Source organism: Coregonus lavaretus, assembly GCF_964263955.1.
Source record: "Coregonus lavaretus genome assembly, contig: HAP1_SCAFFOLD_895, whole genome shotgun sequence".
In the NCBI taxonomy this organism is placed as follows: Eukaryota; Metazoa; Chordata; class Actinopteri; order Salmoniformes; family Salmonidae; genus Coregonus; species Coregonus lavaretus.
The window spans coordinates 72,216-93,307 of record NW_028156421.1 but is presented as its reverse complement, the minus strand read 5'-3'; the positions used below and the strand labels follow the sequence as shown (position 1 = coordinate 93,307).

The 21,092-nt window shown below is 40.8% G+C and overlaps 1 protein-coding gene across 3 annotated transcripts; it reads right to left on the bottom strand.

Moving 5' to 3' along the window:
- Positions 1-776: 776 nt before the first annotated feature.
- LOC311126358 (metalloreductase STEAP4-like) lies at positions 777-20,205 on the bottom strand. Of its 3 annotated transcripts, XM_084200362.1 has the most exons (11): positions 19,805-20,205; positions 19,489-19,721; positions 19,213-19,320; positions 18,961-19,031; positions 18,739-18,826; positions 9,616-9,894; positions 9,429-9,523; positions 9,212-9,322; positions 9,058-9,100; positions 7,902-8,066; positions 777-1,130 (listed from the first exon to the last, which is right to left on the bottom strand). In XM_084200362.1, exons 2-11 carry the CDS (start codon positions 19,717-19,719, stop codon positions 867-869), a joined length of 1,455 nt encoding a protein of 484 aa, XP_084056488.1. In that variant the 5' UTR covers positions 19,720-19,721; positions 19,805-20,205; the 3' UTR covers positions 777-866. The 3 variants fall into 3 exon arrangements, with proteins under 3 accessions (XP_084056488.1, XP_084056489.1, XP_084056490.1); XM_084200363.1 differs by having other exon boundaries at positions 19,489-20,205; XM_084200364.1 differs by lacking the exon at positions 7,902-8,066.
- Positions 20,206-21,092: the final 887 nt, after the last annotated feature.

The window sequence follows — 21,092 nt, the reverse complement described above, 5'->3', positions numbered from 1 at the left end:
AAAATATAGTTTGTTAACAAGAAATATGTGGAGTGGTTGAAAAACAAGTTTTAATGACTCCAACCTAAGTGTATGTAAACTTCCGACTTCAACTGTATTATTATTCACCAGTTCCCTTCCTCATAGAAATACTGACACAAGAGGAAACATCAGTATAATAGACAACTTGAACTTGAATAGATCTTAGCATTTTTAGATTTCGTCAATAAATTATTCCTAAACCGGGAATTTCACATCAGGGTTTTCATTAACACTGTAGATATGTATTGAAGAATATAAAAATATAAACATTTATTTGATCCAGGTGAACAATGGCAGTCACAAGTTTTGATATAACATTGATAAAATTGCAACCCTAAGTACTTTACAAGCACTCACAAAACACATTAATAAAAAGCGCATTATACCAAGTACATAATGAAAGAAAGGGAGATTAGGCTAAAACAACAGAAAGGGAATCAAACAAATCGACAGAACACTTAAAATGTGTAAACAAACATTTTTGAGCATAAACAAATTAGAAGGTACATTTAAACAGTATGGTCCAGTAGAGAGAGAGAGAGAGCTTTCACCATTATCTTTACATAAGAGAGAGAACTAGTGTCTGGTTTACGTATGGTTGAAAATATATGTATTAAAATGCAACAATGTTTACAGTGTACAATAAGAAATACAACTGCATATCAATTAAATGTTATTGTTGGTTTTTGATCCCAGAAACATGGCAACCGATGATTGAATGGTAGCCAACCTCTGAGGGTATGATAGCCAGAACAAAGAAACAAGAGTTCATGCCTCGATGACAAAGCTGTCATCACACTGTTATTTTGTGTCTGTGTGTGTGTCTGTGTGTGTATGTGTGTCCTCTAAGGGATCAGTGGTTTGCTGTCTTTAGGGTTCCTCTGGTCTGCCCCCCTCTCCCAGCCCTGGCGTATGCGGGTGATGGTTCGGTCCACACAGGGGGTGATGAGCAGCAGCTTGAGCAGCAGCACCACAGAGGGAAGGACCAGACACAGCATGTAGCCCGGTGGGGTGTACCACTTGTAGATGGAGGAACTCAGGAACCTGTTCCAACCATACAGGTAGGTGTGAGCCGTACACAACAGCAGAGTCAGGTGACCCAGCTTGGACTGGTGGGGGAGAAAATAACACAAACACATGAACCACACACACACCAGGCACGTGCACAGATATAGGTCTAAGGGTGCCTGAGCACCTGCCCTTTTGCCCTCCTATGAGAAATGAAACATTTTTGTCTATTTTCTCTATTGTTGTATAAATGAATTGCCCATCAAACTAGCTAATTTCTATTTTTTTTATTTTGGAAAATGTCCCCTCCCCCACCCCTTTATGAAGTTGGCTTTAGCTAGCCCAGATAGGTTCCCAATCTCACAACCTCATAACTAGCCACCAATAAGCTATTTCAGGCTATCAATCAAGTTAGTGTAGCTAGCTTGTCTAACTATCTTAGCTGTCACACCTGCTGGCAAGGTTTTATCCAGATTTGAGCAGAGATGCAGAAAAACATATATTGTTTCTTTAAAAACAATAACCACCAGTCTGGAGGATACAGACAGCTCAAGAGGTATGCTTAGATACGCAGAAAAAAAAATATATATATATATATATTTTTTTACATAGAATTAAGTATATTGATTATGGTTCTAGATTACAGGAAATATCTGTCTGAAAAATGGCAAATTCTCTAACTTCAGGGCCCCGTCCGGACCATCACCAAGCCGTCCTCACATACTGTACTTTGTGCCCCCTCAAATTTTTGGGGCGGATGACGCCCCTGCACATACACACACACACACACACAGACACACACACACACACACACACACACACACATACACACACACACACACACACACACACACACTAACAGGATCTCTAGGTGAATTCTCCTGGCCTGTTTTAATATATTCCTCCTAAATTATATCTGATGAATAACTTAACATTTAAACACTGCACCAATTTGAGGGGAATGAATGAATTTGAGAATGAGCCGGAGTTTCTCCTGACCCAGTTACATTTATGAATGAGTGTGTGTGCTCCCTGTAGTGATGGGAATACAGCTTCATATCCCCAGCGCATAACCTCTGGCTTGTCTGCTGAAAATCAGATTACTTTCCTGGAGTATTATTGCATTCTGTCCTGTATGTTGGCTCTGCAACCCACATGAATAGGTCAATAGGGGAAACACTGAAGGAGATAAGTGTACAAATTAGGGCTGGGAATGGCCAGGGACCTCAAGATACGATATTATCACGACACTTAGGTGCGATACGGTATGTATTGCAATTCTCACGATTCTATATGTATTGTGAGTCGATACTTCGATTTTATTGCGATTTCATGTTCCAAACATATTGTTCACTATATGTCTGCTGCAGAGAGACAAGAGAGAGCATGAGAAAAATTGTTTTTTTTTTATCAGTCATGGAAATAAGTGCTGAAAACATTGGCTCACTATTTAAAAAGAAGATGGAGAACAAGCTATAGGATGAAAAATACCAGCGGTACAGCCGACTAGCGCTAGCTAACGCTACATAGCAAAGAATCTTAAAATAATAATAATTTACAAATCAATACTTGGATCAGCTTTAATATTGCAGATAGATTGTAACTTCCATCAATGTAATTGTCTGCATCACTTCCAATCCCTCATGTTTTCTTTCTCTCGCAAAAATATATATATATATATATATATATATATATATATATATATATATATATATATATATATATATATATGTGTGTGTGTGTGTGTGTGTGTGTGTGTGTGTGTGTGTGTGTGTATGTATGTATATGTATATATGTATGTATATATATATATTTTAAAAAAAAAATATATATATATATACAGATATATATATATATATATATATATATATATATATATATATATATATATACAGTGAGGGAAAAAAGTATTTGATCCCCTGCTGATTTTGTACGTTTGCCCACTGACAAAGACATGATCAGTCTATAATTTTAATGGTAGGTTTATTTGAACAGTGAGAGACAGAATAACAACAAAAAAATCCAGAAAAACGCATGTCAAAACTGTTATGAATTGATTTGCATTTTAATGAGGGAAATAAGTATTTGACCCCTCTGCAAAACATGACTTAGTACTTGGTGGCAAAACCCTTGTTGGCAATCACAGAGGTCAGACGTTTCTTGTAGTTGGCCACCAGGTTTGCACACATCTCAGGAGGGATTTTGTCCCACTCCTCTTTGCAGATCTTCTCCAAGTCATTAAGGTTTCGAGCCTGACGTTTGGCAACTCGAACCTTCAGCTCCCTCCACAGATTTTCTATGGGATTAAGGTCTGGAGACTGGCTAGGCCACTCCAGGACTTTAATGTGCTTCCTCTTGAGCCACTCCTTTGTTGCCTTGGCCGTGTGTTTTGGGTCATTGTCATGCTGGAACACCCATCCACGACCCATGTACTGTCACCCAAGATTTGACAGTACATGGCGCCGTCCATCGTCCCTTTGATGCGGTGAAGTTGTCCTGTCCCCTTAGCAGAAAAACACCCCCAAAGCATAATGTTTCCACCTCCATGTTTGACGGTGGGGATGGTGTTCTTGGGGTCATAGGCAGCATTCCTCCTCCTCCAAACACGGCGAGTTGAGTTGATACCAAAGAGCTCGATTTTTGTCTCATCTGACCACAACACTTTCACCCAGTTCTCCTCTAAATCATTCAGATGTTCATTGGCAAACTTCAGACGGGCCTGTATATGTGATTTCTTGAGCAGGGGGACCTTGCGGGTGCTGCAGGATTTCAGTCCTTCACGGCGTAGTGTGTTACCAATTGTTTTCTTGGTGACTATGGTCCCAGCTGCATTGAGATCATTGACAAGATCGTCCCATGTAGTTCTGGGCTGATTCCTCACCGTTCTCATTATCATTGCAACTCCACGAGGTGAGATCTTGCATGGATCCCCAGGCCGAGGGAGATTGACAGTTCTTTTGTGTTTCTTCCATTTGCGAATAATCGCACCAACTGTTGTCACCTTCTCACCAAGCTGCTTGGCGATGGTCTTGTAGCTCATTCCAGCCTTGTGTAGGTCTACAATCTTGTCCCTGACATCCTTGGAGAGCTCTTTGGTCTTGGCCATGGTGGAGAGTTTGGAATCTGATTGATTGATTGCTTCTGTGGACAGGTGTCTTTTATACAGGTAGCAAGCTGAGATTAGGAGCACTCCCTTTAAGAGTGTGCTCCTAATCTCAGCTCGTTACCTGTATAAAAGACACCTGGGAGCCAGAAATCTTTCTGATTGAGAGGGGGTCAAATACTTATTTCCCTCATTCAAATGCAAATCAATTTATTACATTTTTTACATGCGTTTTTCTGGAATTTATTGTTGTTATTCTGTCTCTCACTGTTCAAATAAACTACCATAAAAATTATAGACTGATCATTTCTTTGTCAGTGGGCAAACATACAAAATCAGCAAGGGATCAAATACTTTTTTCCCTCACTGTATACATATACACACACACTACCGTTCAAAAGTTTGGGGTCACTTAGACATGTCCTTTTTTTCGAAAGAAATCAATTTTTTTCTCCATTAAAATAACATCAAATTGATCAGAAATACAGTGTAGACATTGTTAATGTTGTAAATGGCTATTGTAGCTAGAAATGGCTGATTGTTAATGGAATATCTACATAGGCGTACAGAGACCCATTATCAGCAACCATCAGTACTGTGTTCCAATGGCACATTGTGTTTGCTAATCCAAGTTTATCATTTTAAAAGGCTAATTGATCATTAGAAAACCCTTTTGCAATTATGTTAGCACAGCTGAAAACTGTTGTGCTGATTTAAAGAATCAATACAACTGGCCTTCTTGAGACTAGTTGAGTATCTGGAGCATCAGCAATTGTGGATTCGATTACAGGCTCAAAATGGCAAGAAACAAATAACTTTCTTCTGAAACTCGTCAGTCTATTCTTGTTCTGAGAAATTGAGGCTATTCCATGCGAGAAATTGCCAAGAAACTGAATATCTCGTACAACGCTTGTCTACTACTCCCTTCACAGAACAGCGCAAACTGGCTCTAACCAGAATAGGAGTGGGAGGCCCCGGTGCACAACTGAGCAAGAGGACAAATACATTAGTGTCTAATTTGAGAAACAGGCGCCTCACAGGTCCTCAACTGGCAGCTTCATTAAATAGTACCTGCAAAACACCAGTCTCAACGTCAACAGGCGACTCCGGGATGCTGACCTTCTAGGCAGAGTTGCAAAGAAAAAGTCATATCTCAGACTGCCCATCTTAATATTTTCTTTTTATTGGCCAGTCTGAGATACGTCTTTTTCTTGGATTAGCAAACACAAAGTGCCATTGGAACACAGGACTGATGGTTGCTGATAATGGGTCTCTGTATTCCATTAACAATCAACCGTTTCTAGCTACAATAGCCATTTACAACATTAACAATGTCTACACTGTATTTCTGATCAATTTGATGTTATTTTAATGGACAAAAAAATTGCTTTTCTTTCGAAAACAAGGACATTTCTAAGTGACCCCAAACTTTTGAATGGGAGTGTATATATACATACAGTTGAAGTCGGAAGTTTACATACACCTTAGCCAAATACATTTAAACTCAGTTTTTCACAATTCCTGACATTTAATCCTTGTAAAAATTACCTGTTTTAGGTCAGTAAGGATCACCACTTTATTTTAAGAATGTGAAATGTCAGAATAATAGTAGCGAGAATGATGTATTTCAGCTTTCATTTCTTTCATCACATTCCCAGTGGGTCAGAAGTTTACATACACTCAATTAGTATTTGGTAGCATTGCCTTTAAATTGTTTAACTTGGGTCAAACGTTTCGGGTAGTCTTCCACAAGCTTCCCACAATAAGTTGGGTGAATTTTGGCCTATTCCTCCTGACAGAGCTGGTGTAACTGAGTCAGGTTTGTAGGCCACCTTGCTCGCACACGCTTTTTCAGTTCTGCCCACACATTTTCTATAGGATTGAGGTCAGGGCTTTGTGATGGCCACTCCAATACCTTGACTTTGTTGTCCTAAAGCCATTTTGCCACAACTTTGGAAGTATGCTTGGGTTCATTGTCCATTTGGAAGACCCATTTGCGACCAAGCTTTAACTTCCTGACTGATGTCTTAAAATGTTGCTTCAATATATCCACATCATTTTCCTTCCTCATGATGCCATCTATTTTGTGAAGTGCACCAGTCCCTCCTGCAGTAAAGCACCCCCACAGCATGATGCTGCCACCCCCGTGCTTCACGGTTGGGATGGTGTTCTTCGGCTTGCAAGCAACCCCTTTTTTCCTCCAAACATAACGATGGTCATTATGGCCAAACAGTTCTATTTTTGTTTCATCAGACCAGAGGACATTTCTCCAAAAAGTACGATCTTTGTCCCCATGTGCAGTTGCAAACAGTAGTCTGGCTTTTTTATGGCGGTTTTGGAGCAGTGGCTTCTTCCTTGCTGAGTGGCCTTTCAGGTTATGTCGATATAGGACTCGTTTTACTGTGGATATAGATACTTTTGTTCCTGTTTCCTCCAGCATCTTCACAAGGTCCTTTGCTGTTGTTCTGGGATTGATTTGCACTTTTCGCACCAAAGTACGTTAATCTCTAGGAGACAGAACGCGTCTCCTTCCTGAGCGGTATGACGGCTGCGTGGTCCCATGGTGTTTATACTTGCGTACTATTGTTTGTACAGATTAACGTGGTACCTTCAGGCATTTGGAAATTGCTCCCAAGGATGAACCAGACTTGTAGAGGTCTACAATTTATTTTCTGAGGTCTTGGCTGATTTCTTTAGATTTTCCCATGATTTCAAGCAAATAGGCACTGAGTTTGAAGGTAGGCCTTGAAATACATCCACAGGTACACCTCCAATTGACTCAAATGATGTCAATTAACCTATCAGAAGCTTCTAAAGCCATGACATCATTTTCTGGAATTTTCCAAGCTGTTTAAAGGCACAGTCAACTTAGTGTATGTAAACTTCTGACCCACTGGAATTGTGAAACAGTGAATTATAAGTGAAATAATCTGTCTGTAAACAATTGTTGGAAAAATGACTTGTGTCATGCACAAAGTAGATGTTCTAACCGACTTGCCAAAACTATAGTTTGTTAACAAGACATTTGTGGAGTGGTTGAAAAACTAGTTTTAATGACTCCAACCTAAGTGTATGTAAACGTCCGACTTCAACTGTATATATACACACACATACATATATACACACATACAAATACATACACATATTTACACATATACATACACATACACACATATCCTTTTTTAAAATATATTTCCCTTTATTACTTTCCAACCCCACCACCCCTTCCCTAATTGGAGTAAACTAGTGAACAACAATGCTTAGCCCTCTACTTCCAGCTTATACATACTATATACATTTTATGGACACAGTCAATTTTACAATAATTATATTTTGCTTGTTTTTACTCCTGAACTTCCTCTACCCTCAACCTCTCCGATCATTTTCATGATGTCCATCCGGTTAGCTTCTATATGCCATATCTCTCCAACTGTGCTCCTTCACAAAAGCTCTCAACCTATAACCTATATACTTATTATGGACACAGCATGCCCTACATTAGTTATCTTGCTGTTATTAGTTGTTGTTAGTTGTTATTAGTCCCATCCTTCAGCTCCATTCAACACCTCCCATCTATCTCTTAACACCATCCATATTGGATTTCTATTTGCCATATATTTTTCAACTCTACTGTGATGTTTCCAAAATAATATTGCGATATGTAACTCTATCAATTATTCCCCCCATCACTAGTTAAAATGGGCAGAAAATGTCCCTAGCAACTGTGTCTGGTCTAAACATTCAGTGTGACCGGTCCTTGTGATCCCACCTGTACGAAGCTGAACTCCTTCCAGCTGAGAGCGTTACTGACGGAGGGAAGAGATGTGATTCCTAACAGGACGTAAAGGCCAAATCCCAGAATTCCCAGGGACAAGTAGGAGTCGCCACGCCAGGCCGTTGTGGTATCAAACTCAGTGGTCCTGTTCTCTCTGATCTGAGAGAGAGAGAAGAGCGAGAGAAGAGCGAGAGAGAGAGAGAGAGAGAGAGAGAGAGAGCATGAGAGCAAGGGAGAGGCATAATCCAGTGTTTATAATCAAAACCAGTGCCTGAATCCTGCTATATACTGTAGGTGTGTGTCCAATGTACAGATGTATGGTCTTAATATGACCAGTATTGTGTCACAGCAAAATAATCCTGCAGCAACAGGATTTGAACGTTTAGTCCATTCACACATTTCCGCCGATGTAATGTTACTTGATTGGTGGTTAGGCTATTAGCTGGCCAAAATGAGGCTACATGAAAAGTGCAATACTGTTAAGACATGCTCCGGTACTTTGTGCTGGATGTCTCAATGTGTAGTTCATACATTCATAATCTACGAGTAGAATTACTTCTTAGCTCAATTAGCCACAGAATACTTCGTTTGAAAGCGACTCTTTTCTTGAAGCTGTGCCACACCATTTCCCCTACATTTCCCCAATATGGGCCAGCCCCCTAGCAATTCAAGTTCTAGCCAAAGAGATTCAGCCCCTCACATTTGAGTGACAGCTAGCAAGAGGCCTGCCCAGCATTATCCAATGAGGTTGCAGGGCGGGCCCAATGGCTCAGTGGCCACAGCAGAGCGAGAGAGAGAGAACCCAATGACGTGGTGCACATATCTGCACATATGTGACTTAGTACGCGTTTTTTGGGGACCACTTTTGGCTCGTGAGTGCTACTTTCAGAACTACTGTCTAAAATGTATATAACAGTTCAGGAGAATCTCTTTAATATAACATTTACATTTAGCAGACGCTCTTATCCAGAGCGACTTACAAATTGGCCATGTATTAGTGTAAATTTAGGTAAATCCTGCAGCGCAGGACAATTATCAGCGACAACAATGACCAAATTAAGATCCTACATCTGTACACCCTTTTGTCTATTCAATGTTCACTGTTTTGAAAGTGTTTAATTTGGCCTTAAAGCTAGGTAGGTGTTCTTACCAGAGAGACAGTGTTTTCAGTGACCCAGAACATCAGATAGTACCTGAGAACAAAATCAATAGTTTCTTTACTAAAACCTAAAGGAAGATACATGTCACAGTGTGTGTGTGTGTGCGCATGCATGCGTGTGCATTTGAGTGTGTGCTCCACTGACCGTATGGGTAAGATCAGTGTATAGAGCACGTGCAGAAAGGCGAACCCCAGCGACAGTAGACCCAGCTGTTTCCTGCACAGCATCCAGCTGTCCAGCCAATCAGGGAAGCGCCTGATGTTAAACATACATAAACACTTATAATCAACATAAGTACATACACAACATTGTATGACCATACATGTATGCAAACACACTCACATACACACACAGGTCTGACCTGTACTTGGTGCCTCTGTAGAGCTGCAGGAAGGAAGCCAGGACACCAGGCAGGTAACAGAGAGACAGCATGATCAGAGACACGATGGGACACACCTGGAGAGAACACCCACACACACCTTGAACAGCTGGTAACACACTCATAAACAAACAGAACACAAACACTCAGAGGGCCTGTGGGCCAGTACCTTGTTGGCCAGTGAGACCATGATTCTGAAGGAGATGTCTTCGCCCTGGGTGACATATGAGTAGATGACATCTCTGATCAGCAGGTAGAAGAAGAAGGCAGCACAGAGGCCGATGGTGATGCGCAGGGTGAGCCTCCACTGGGGGAACAGCTGCAAGGGGAAGTCTTCCAGCTCCCGGGCTGCTGAGAGAGAGCCCCGGTCCAGGGCACTGAAACCCAGCTTGGTGGCTACCGCCATCACCGCTTGCTTGGCCTCCGCACTTTCTCCGCAGATATACACCTGACATATATTTATGCACATACAGTGGGGTCTGAAATTATTGACACCCTTGATAAAGATGAGCAAAAATGCCTGTATAAAATAATATTTTTCAAATACTGAGCTATATTGTATGCTCCCAAAATGTGTAAAATTATATTATATTGTACTAATATAAATGCTGAGAGAAATATATTTTTTAAACAAGTAATACAAAAAATCTCAAAAAGGTAGGGGTAAAAATGATTGACACCCCTGTTTTCAATACCTTTCAATACCTCACTTTGCGAGGATAACGACACTGAGCCTTTTTCAAAAAATGCTAGAAAAATGTTTGCTAAATGGCATTGGCACTTGGATTGGAACAGGTGCTTTTGTCAGATGACATAAAATTAGAGCTCTTTGGCCGAGCACACAAGTGGTGGATTTGGCGTTGAAAAACAGAAGCATATGCAGAAAAGTACTTGGCCAATATACCACGGCAAGGGCTGTTCTTAAGCACGATGCAACGCGGAGTGCCTGGATACAGCCCTTAGCCATGGTATATTGGCCATATATCACAAAACCCTGAGGTGCCTTATTGCTATTATAAACTGGTTACCAACGTAACTAGAGTAGTAAAAATAAATGTCTTGTCATACCACGGCGGTCAGCCAATCAGGGCTCGAACACCCAGTTTATAATTACATTTTAGTCATTTAGCAGACGCTCTTATCCAGAGCGATTTACAGGAGCAATTGGGGTTAAGTTCCTTGCTCAATGGCACATCAACAGATTTTTCACCTAGGGGATTAGAACCAGCGACCGTTCTGTTACTGGCCTAACGCTCTTAACCACTAGGCTACCTGCCACCCCATACCTACTGTTAAATACGGCGGTGGATCTTTGATGTTTTGGGGCTATTTTGCTTCCACTCGTCCTGGGGCCCTTGTTAAGGTCAACGGCATAATGAACTTTACCCAGTACCTTGACATTTTAGCGAAAAACCTGGTTGCCTCTGCCAGGATGCCGTAACTTGCCAGCAAATGGATCTTCCAGCAAGACAATAACCCCAAACACTAATACAAATCCACAAAGAAAATGTTAATTGGCCAGAAAAAAAAAACGCTCCAAATGTGTTCTTCAACTCATAAAACACTTTAGAAAAAGGCTCAGTGTCATTATCCTCGCAAGGGGAAGGTGCTATAGCATTGAAAACAGGGGTGCCAATAAGATTTTTTTATTATTACTTTCTCTGAGCAATTGTATTAGTATACAATAATATATTTTCCAAAACATTTTTTGCATGGAATATAGCTCAGTAGTTGAATTCTTTATTTTCTACAGTCTTTGTTGCAGATTTTTTTGCTCAAGGGTGCCAATAACTATTGACCTGATGGTATTTGGACTAATTCAACTAACTGTTGTAATTTATATTTGGCAGCCAACAAATAAATATATTTTGGTTTATTTTCAAATAACTAAAATATTGTTTGGTTTTCTGAGAGGTATTCAAAATACCTTAAAATATTATTTGGTTTTCTGAGAGCTGAATTTGAATATCAAAGAAAAGTTTTGCCTTTGAAAACTCTATATTCAATTACCTACAGTATTTTAAAGTTAGAAATAGAAAATGTGCCCAGGTCTGGTGTGTTTGTGTGTGCATGCTTTTATACTGTATGCTTATCTTTACAGAGGATGCACAATACAAGTTTCTAGTTCCAGAATGAAGCTGTTCTTATTTAACACAGAGGAGAGAAAGTAAACTCAACATGTTGACAGTGAACATGTACAGTGCCTTCAGAAAGTATTCACACCCCTTGACTTTGTCCCCATTTTGTTGTGTTACAACCTGCACTTATCATGGATTAAATTGAGATTGTGTGTCACTGGCCTATACACAATACCCTATAATGTCAAAGCGGAATTACGTTTTCAGAAATGTTAAAAAATGAAAATCTGAAAAGTCTTGAGTCAATAAGTATTCAACCCCTTTGATATGGCAAGCCTAAACAAGTTCAGGAGTAAAAATGTGCTTAACAAGTCACATAATAAGTTGCATGAACTCACTCTCTGTGCAATAATGGTATTTAACATGATTTTTGAATGACTACCTCATCTCTGTACCACTCACTTACAATTATATGTAAGGTCCCTCAGTAAAGCAGGGAATTTCAAACACAGATTCAACCACAAAGACCAGGGAGGTTTCCAATTCCAAAAGCAGACATTGAATACCCCTTTGAGCATGGTAAAGTTATTAATTATACTTTGGATGGTGTATAAATACACCTAGTCACTACAAAGATACAGGCGTCCTTCCTAACTCAGTGGCCGGAGAGGCAGGAAACCACTCAGGGATTTCACCATTAGGCCAATGGGGACTTTAAAACAGTTACAGAGTTTAATGGCTGTGATAGGAGAAAACTGAGGATAGATCAACAACATTGTAGTTACTCCACAATACTAACCTAATTGACAGTGAAAAGAAGGAAGCTTGTACAGAATAAAAAGTATTCCAAAACATGCATCCTGTTTGCAATAAGGCACTAAAGTAAAACTGCAAAAAATGTGGCTAATAAATGAACTTTGTGTCCTGAATATAAAAGCGTTATGTTTGGGGCAAAACCAACACAACACATTATTACTGAAACAGGATACAAGTGGAAAATATAAAGAAAAATAATATTTAAAAAATTGGAGGCCCCTTACACTTCAGTGTTGTGATGCAAAAATTCTAGCAAAATGTATAGCGCATAGAATTAAAAAGGTATTGTCGGATATTATTCATTCTAATCAGACAGGTTTTTTACATGTAAGATACATTGGAGATAATATAAGGCAAGTATTGGAAACAATAGAACACTATGGATAATCTGGGAAACCAGGCCTGCTATTCATAGCAGACTTTGAAAAGGCATTTGATAAAGTACGACTGGGGTTTATATATAAATGCCTGGAGCATTTCAATTTTGGAGAATCTCTTATAAAATGGGTCAAAATCATGTATAGTAACCCTAGGTGTAAAATAGTAAATACTGGCTATTTCTCAGAAAGTTTTAAACTGTCAAGAGGAGTGAAAGAAGGTTGTCCACTATCGGCATATCTATTTATTGTGGCCATCGAGATGTTAGCTATTAAAATCAGATCCAATATTAATATCAGAGGATTAGAAATCCAGGGCTTAAAAACAAAGGTGTCATTGTACGCTGATGATTCATGTTTTCTTTTAAATCCACAACTAGAATCCCTCCACAGCCTCATAGAGGATCTAGATACATTTTCTAACCTCTCTGGATTACAACCAAATTATGACAAATGTACTATATTACGTATTGGATCACTAAAAAATACAATTTTTACATTACCATGTAGTTTACCAATAAAATGGTCTGATGGTGATGTGGATATACTCGGAATACATATCCCAAAGGAAATAAATGATCTCACTTCAATACATTTTAATAGAAAGTTAGCAAAAATAGATAAGATCTTACTACCATGGAAAGGAAAATACCTGTCAATTTGTGGAAAAATCACCCTGATTAACTCTTTAGTATTATCCCAGTTTACCTATTTGCTTATGGTCTTGCCTACGCCTAGCGAACAGTTTTTTTAATTATATGAGAAAAAAATATTCAATTTTATTTGGAACGGCAAGCCAGACAAAATTAAAAGGGCATATTTATATAATGAATATGAATTCGGAGGACAGAAATTATTAAATATTAAAGTATTAGAACTATCACTAAAAGCTTCAGTCATACAAAAATTATACTTAAATCCGAACTGGTTCTCTAGCAAACTAGTAAGATAATCTAATGTTTCTGCTCAAACGGTCAGAAACAGATTCTATGAGGGCCCGACGTCCACAGGTGGGGGTTGTGCTTACAGCCCAACACCGTGCAGGACGTTTGGCATTTGCCAGAGAACACCAAGATTGGCAAATTCGCCACGGGCGCCCTGTGCTCTTCACAGATGAAAGCAGGTTCACACTGAGCACATGTGACAGACGTGACAGAGTCTGGAGACGCCATGGAGAACGTTCTGCTGCCTGCAACATCCTCCAGCATGACCGGTTTGGCGGTGGGTCAGTCATGGTGTGGGGTGGCATTTCTTTGGGGGGCCGCACAGCCCTCCATGTGCTCGCCAGAGGTAGCCTGACTGCCATTAGGTACCGAGATGAGATCCTCAGACCCCTTGTGAGACCATATGCTGGTGCGGTTGGCCCTGGGTTCCTCCTAATGCAAGACAATGCTAGACCTCATGTGGCTGGAGTGTGTCAGCAGTTCCTGCAAGAGGAAGGCATTGATGCTATGGACTGGCCCGTCCGTTCCCCAGACCTGAATCCAATTGAGCACATCTGGGACATCATGTCTCGCTCCATCCACCACAGACTGTCCAGGAGTTGGTGGATGCTTTAGTCCAGGTCTGGGAGGAGATCCCTCAGGAGACCATCCGCCACCTCATCAGGAGCATGCCCAGGCGTTGTAGGGAGGTCATACAGGCACGTGGAGGCCACACACACTACTGAGCCTCATTTTGACTTGTTTTAAGGACATTGCATCAAAGTTGGATCAGCCTGTAGTGTGGTTTTCCACTTTAATTTTGAGGGTGACTCCAAATCCAGACCTCCATGGGTTGATAAATTTGATTTCCATTGATCATTTTTGTGTGATTTTGTTGTCAGCACATTCAACTATGTAAAGAAAAAAAAAGTATTTAATAAGATTATTTAATTCATTCAGATCTAGGATGTGTTGTTTAAGTATTCCCTTTATTTTTTTGAGCAGTGTATATAGCAAATAGAAATCCTACATGGATGGTGTTAAGAGATAGATGGGAGGTGTTGAATGGAGTTGAAGGATGGGACTAATAACAAATAACAACAAATAATAACAAGATAACTAATAATGTAAGCATACTGTGTCCATAATAAGTATATAGGTTGTATGTTGGGAGCTTTTGGGAAAGAGCACAGTTAGAAAGATATGGCATATAGAAGCAAACCGGATGGACATCATGAAAATGATCGGAGAGATTGAGAGTAGAAGAAGTTCAGGAGCAAAAACAAATAAAAGATAATTATTGTAAAATTGACTGTGTCCATAAAATGTAGATAGTGAGTATAAGCTGGAAGTAGAGGCCTAAGCATTGTTGTTCACTAATTTACCCCAAGTAGGGAAAGGATGGTGGGGTTAAAAAGTAATAAAGAGGAGTATATATATAAAAAACATGGGGTATTGGAAGTGATGCAGACAATTACATTGATGGAAGTTACAATCTATCTGCAATATTAAGCTGATCTACCCAACCCCCCCCCCCCAAAAAAACAAAAAAAAAAAACAAACATATCACTGAGTACCACTCTTCATATTTTCAAGCAAGGTGGTGGCTGCATCATGCAACGGGTATGCTTGTCATTGGCAAGGGAGTTTTCTTTTGGATAAAAAATAAATGGAATAGAGCTACAGTGGGGAAAAAAAGTATTTAGTCAGCCACTAATTGTGCAAGTTCTCCCACTTAAAAAGATGAGAGAGTCCTGTAATTTTCATCATAGGTACATGTCAACTATGACAGACAAAATGAGAAAAAAAATCAAGAAAATCACATTGTAGGATTTTTAATGAATTTATTTGCAAATTATGGTGGAAAATAAGTATTTGGTCAATAACAAAAGTTTCTCAATACTTTGTTTATACGCTTTGTTGGCAATGACACAGGTCAAATGTTTTCTGTAAGTCTTCACAAGGTTTTCACACACTGTTGCTGTAATTTTGGCCCATTCCTCCATGCAGATCTCCTCTAGAGCAGTGATGTTTTGGGGCTGTCGCTGGGCAACACAGACTTTCAACTCCCTCCAAAGATTTTCTATGGTGTTGAGATCTGGAGACTGGCTAGGCCACTCCAGGACCTTGAAATGCTTCTTATGAAGCCACTCCTTCGTTGCCCCGGCAGTGTGTTTGGGATCATTGTCATGCTGAAAGACCCAGCCACGTTTCATCTTCAATGCCCTTGCTGATGGAAGGAGGTTTTCACTCAAAATCTCACGATACATGGCCCCATTCATTCTTTCCTTTACACGGATCAGTCGTCCTGGTCCCTTTGTAGAAAAACAGCCCCAAAGCATGATGTTTCCACCCCCATGCTTCACAGTAGGTATGGTGTTCTTTGGATGCAACTCAGCATTCTTTGTCCTCCAAACACGACGAGTTGAGTTTTTACCAAAAAGTTATATTTTGGTTTCATCTGACCATATGACATTCTCCCAATCCTCTTCTGGATCATCCAAATGCACTCTAGCAAACTTCAGACGGGCCTGGACATGTACTGGCTTAAGCAGGGGGACACGTCTTGCACTGCAGGATTTGAGTCCCTGGCGGCGTAGTGTGTTACTGATGGTAGGCTTTGTTACTTTGGTCCCAGCTCTCTGCAGGTCATTCACTAGGTCCCCCCGTGTGGTTCTGCGATTTTTGCTCACCGTTCTTGTGATCATTTTGACCCCACAGGGTGAGATCTTGCGTGGAGCCCCAGATCGAGGGAGATTATCGGTGGTCTTGTATGTCTTCCATTTCCTAATAATTGCTCCCACAGTTGATTTCTTCAAACCAAGCTGCTTACCTATTGCAGATTCAGTCTTCCCAGCCTGGTGCAGGTCTACAATTTTGTTTCTGGTGTCCTTTGACAGCTCTTTGGTCTTGGCCATAGTGGAGTTTGGAGTGTGACTGTTTGAGGTTGTGGACAGGTGTCTTTTATACTGATAACAAGTTCAAACAGGTGCCATTAATACAGGTAACGAGTGGAGGACAGAGGAGCCTCTTAAAGAAGAAGTTACAGGTCTGTGAGAGCCAGAAATCTTGCTTGTTTGTAGGTGACCGAATACTTATTTTCCACCATAATTTGCAAATAAATTCATAAAAAATCCTACAATGTGATTTTCTGGATTTTTTTCTCTCAATTTGTCTGTCATAGTTGACGTGTACCTATGATGAAAATTACAGGCCTCTCTCATCTTTTTAAGTGGGAGAACTTGCACAATTGGTGGCTGACTAAATACTTTTTTTCCCCACTGTAAGCATAGGAAAAATCCTATGAATGTTCCTGGAGTGGCCTAGTTACAGTTTCACTTAAATCGGCTTGAAAATCTATGGCAAGACTTAAAAATGGTTGTCTAGCAATGATCAACAACCAACTTGACAGAGCATGAATAATTTTTTTAAGAATAATGTGCAAATATTGTACAATCCAGTTTTGTTAAGCTCTTAGACAGTTACCCAGAAATACTCACAGCTGCAATCGTTGCTAAAGGTGATTCTAACATGTATTGACTCAGGGGGTTGAATACTTAATAATATGTTAGTGTTTTATTTTTCATTATAATTTTTTCAAATGTTAGAATTTTTCTTCCACTTTGCCATAACATAGTATTTTGTGTAGATCCTTGAAAAAAAAGACAATTAAATCAATTATAATCCCACTTTCTAACACATCAAAATGTGGAAAAAGTAAATGGGTGTGAATACTTTCTGAAGACACTGTATGAATGTTTATATACAGACTCTTTGAATGCCTGTATATGGTTATATGTATATAAACATTATATACAAAGGTATGTGGACACCGCTTCAAATGAGGGGATTTGGCTATTTCAGCCACACCCGTTGCTGACGTGTATAAAATCGAGCACACAGCAATGCAATCTCCACAGACAAACATTGGCAGTAGAATGGACTTACTGAAGAGCTCAGTGACTTTCAACATGGCACTCTCATAGGATGTCACCTTTCCAAGAAGTCAGTTCATCACATTTCTGACCAGCTAGAGCTGCCCCGGTCAACTGTAGGTGCTGTTATTGTGAAGTGGAAACATCTAGGAGAAACAACGGCTTAGCCGTGAAGTGGTAGGCCACACAAGTTCACAGAACGGGACCACTGAGTGCTGAAGCGTGTCGCGCGTAACAATCGTCTGTCCTCGGTTGCAACACTCACTACCGAGTTCCAAACTGCCTCTGGAAGCAACGTTAGCACAATAACTGTTCATCAGGAGCTTCATGAAATGGGTTTCCATGGAAGAGCAGCCGCACACAAGCCTAAGATCACCATGCGCAATGTGAAGCGTCGGCTGTAGTGGTGTAAAACTCGCCGCCATTGGACTCTAGAGCAGTGGAAACGCGGTCTCTGGAGTGTTGATTCACGCTTTACCATCTGGCAGTCCGACGGACGACTCTGGGTTTGGCGGATGCCAGGAGAACGCTTCCTGCACCAATGTATAGTGCCAACTGTAAAGTTTGGTGGATGAGGAATAATGGTCTGGGGATGTTTTTCATGATTCGGTCTAGGACCTTAGTTACAGTGAAGGGAAATCTTAACGCTACAGCATACAATGACATTCTAGACAATTCTGTGCTTCCAACATTATGGCAACAGTTTGGGGAAGGCCCTTTCCTGTCTCAGCATGACAATGCCCCAGTTTACAAAGCGAGGTCCATACAGAAATGGTTTGTTGAGATCGGTGTAGAAGAACTTGACTGACCTGCACAGAGCCCTGACCTCAACCCCATGGAACACCATTGGGATGAATTGTAACGCTGACTGCATGCCAGGCCTAATCGGTCAGCATCAGTGCCCTACCTCACTAATGCTCTTGTGGCTGATGGAAGTAAGTCCCCGCAGCAATGTTCCAACATCTAGTGGAAAGCCTCCCCAGAAGAGTGGAGGCTGTTATCGCAGCAAAGGAGGGGTCCAACTCCACATAAAGGCCCAAAATGTTGGAAGGAGATGTTCGACGATCAGGTGTCCACATACTTTTGGTCATGTAGTGTATATATAGACTTGAATCTAGTAGCCAATTGGTTTCATGGGCATGGCTTGAACCTTGTGTGTGTACCTGACTGTTGGCATCTGAAGGTCCATTCTGCAAAGCCCAGGCAGACAGGGTGTTGAAGCCTTTAACCACCTCAGCTCCAGGGACCAGACTGTTCAGGTACATATAACCACATTTACATTACACCAACATACACATACTGTAGATACACATCAACATATAAAAACATTCCCAATTAACTAAAAAACATACACATAATAACAACATATACTGTATAGCTCTCACCTTTGCAAGTACTCTGCGTTGGCCTCTGGGTACTGATTCTTCCTCAGGTTGTTACTGAGGTCCACCAACACCTGCAATTCAAAATGGCATCAAATACACTGATTCATGCAATATATTGGCCAAATACACTGGAATATACATTATATTGGCTAAATACACTGGGACATACATTATGTTAGCCAAATATACAGTTACATGCTGACAAAACAGACATGCATACATATAGCAGAAGTAATAAAACATATATGCTACCTTCCCCTTTAGCTGATTGGCCAGTGGTACCAGGAAGTCGTAGTGTTCTCTCTGGACAGCGATGAAGATCAGACGGGCTGACTGGGCAGCTGCAGCATGGCCCAGGACCTGCATATACATCATCAACATATTGATACACACAAACACAGATACAGTATATTCACATATACTCCTTCAAACATATACAAATATATTCAAATACATTTACAACACTGTAAAAACACATATCCACATTTAACATATCACCACATAAAACTAGATCTACTTTATTTGTACCTGTGCTCCATGGGGTAGGAGGCTGCTGCTGTGGGGCCGTCGGCTGCCAAACATCACCCCGTACCCCGCCTGCAGCAGACGCAGTCCCAGAGAGCGCCCCATGTCCCCCGTCCCAAACACACACACCCTCTCATACTCAGGTGGGGCAGGGACAGCCTCCCTCATCGGAGACAGGGACACACACTCGATTCTCTCCTCACTCTTCTCCTCACTCCTCTCCTGACCCATCATACCTGAACAGAGACAGGCAAAGATCTCCTCAAGTCGTAGGTAGAGTCAATAGAAAGTGTCAGAAAGACCAAAGAGTTTAAAATACCTTCCTGAAGTTGCAATCACAGAAAAAGTACATCCACATAAATGGAGCTCGCAGGATGAACGTCCCTTTCACTTCACTAAGTTCTTCAGCAGACACCTCCTCTAGACGGAGTCTTACAGTCCAGACAGAGCACTGTCAATCAATGCTAGGACAGCTTACTGTAGTTGAACTCCTGCAATGAAATGTTCGCTGCAATACATGTCCTAAAACAATAGTCTTCAGAGTTGGAGCAGCTCCTCTGAGTTATCCTGATGAAAGTCTGACTCTGTCTTTCTCTGTCCTGACTGACTGACTGAGACACCACAAACTGAGTCTCTATTTGTGTCTGGGCTCCAGGTGTGAGGAGGGAAGGGATTAGCCTTTCTGCCAAGCTGCAAACTTAGTTGGAAGAGGAGCGGTGTGTTTTTGCTTGTGCATTTGCATGTGTGTGTGTGTGTGCAGGACAGCCCATGGCACTCACTCTGCAGTGTCTCTGAGGAGAGGACAGCGGTTTCTGGGAAGCAGGGAGGTTACATAATAGTGGAAAAACAGACCTGGAGATTCCAGGTCACGGTGATCTTTCTGGGTTAAGCAATGTACATGTCACACACACACACACACACACACACACATACACACACACACAGTCTGTGCTTTATCATGCAGAAATATCACCGTTAAATACATATTTAAACCAGTATGTAGTTTGCAACAAGAGTTTACTAAATGGCATACAAGCACAGGTCCTTTCACAGTTCATGACAATAACACAACAGCAGCTGCACTTTGGTTTGTTGTAATACTACCGTCTTCATAAGCTGCCTTACCTCAGATGGCCTTTGCTCAAAGATGTGACAACCTTCCATTGTGTGCAACAATAAGTAGGTAACTCCACAAAGCACAGAATGTGAAATACCAGAAGAAATGTGTCACATCACCATGAACAGTGTTTCCCAAATACAACAGTTGGTGACCTTAAGGTCAAATGTGGCTTGAAACACATTTCATCACAGCAAGAAGAATCTAAATGATTGAGGTGGGTCAGAGCACAGAATAATTCGCTTTACACTGGGCCTAGTTTACAGTAACCCCACCCCCACGCTCATCCTATACAACTACTGCTGTACACACCTTTCCTATTCATATACTGTCTATACAAACCGTTATATACATATACACTGAGTGTACAAAACATTAGGAACACCTTTTGCCCTCAGAACAGCCTCAATTCCTTCGGGGCATGGACTCTACAAGGTGTCGAACGCATTCCACAGGGATGCTGGCCCATGTTGACTCTAATGCTTCCAAC

Excerpts from the sequence above, each read along its gene's own strand:
- LOC311126358 (XM_084200363.1), bottom strand. The coding sequence starts at position 19,719 with ATGATGGGTCAGGAGAGGAGTGAGGAGAAGAGTGAGGAGAGAATCGAG. Across the intron at positions 19,032-19,212 it reads CCAATCAGCTAAAGGGGAAG|GTGTTGGTGGACCTCAGTAA; the intron begins GTAGCATATATG and ends TTTGAATTGCAG. Across the intron at positions 9,323-9,428 it reads TACAGAGGCACCAAGTACAG|GCGCTTCCCTGATTGGCTGG; the intron begins GTCAGACCTGTG and ends GTTTAACATCAG.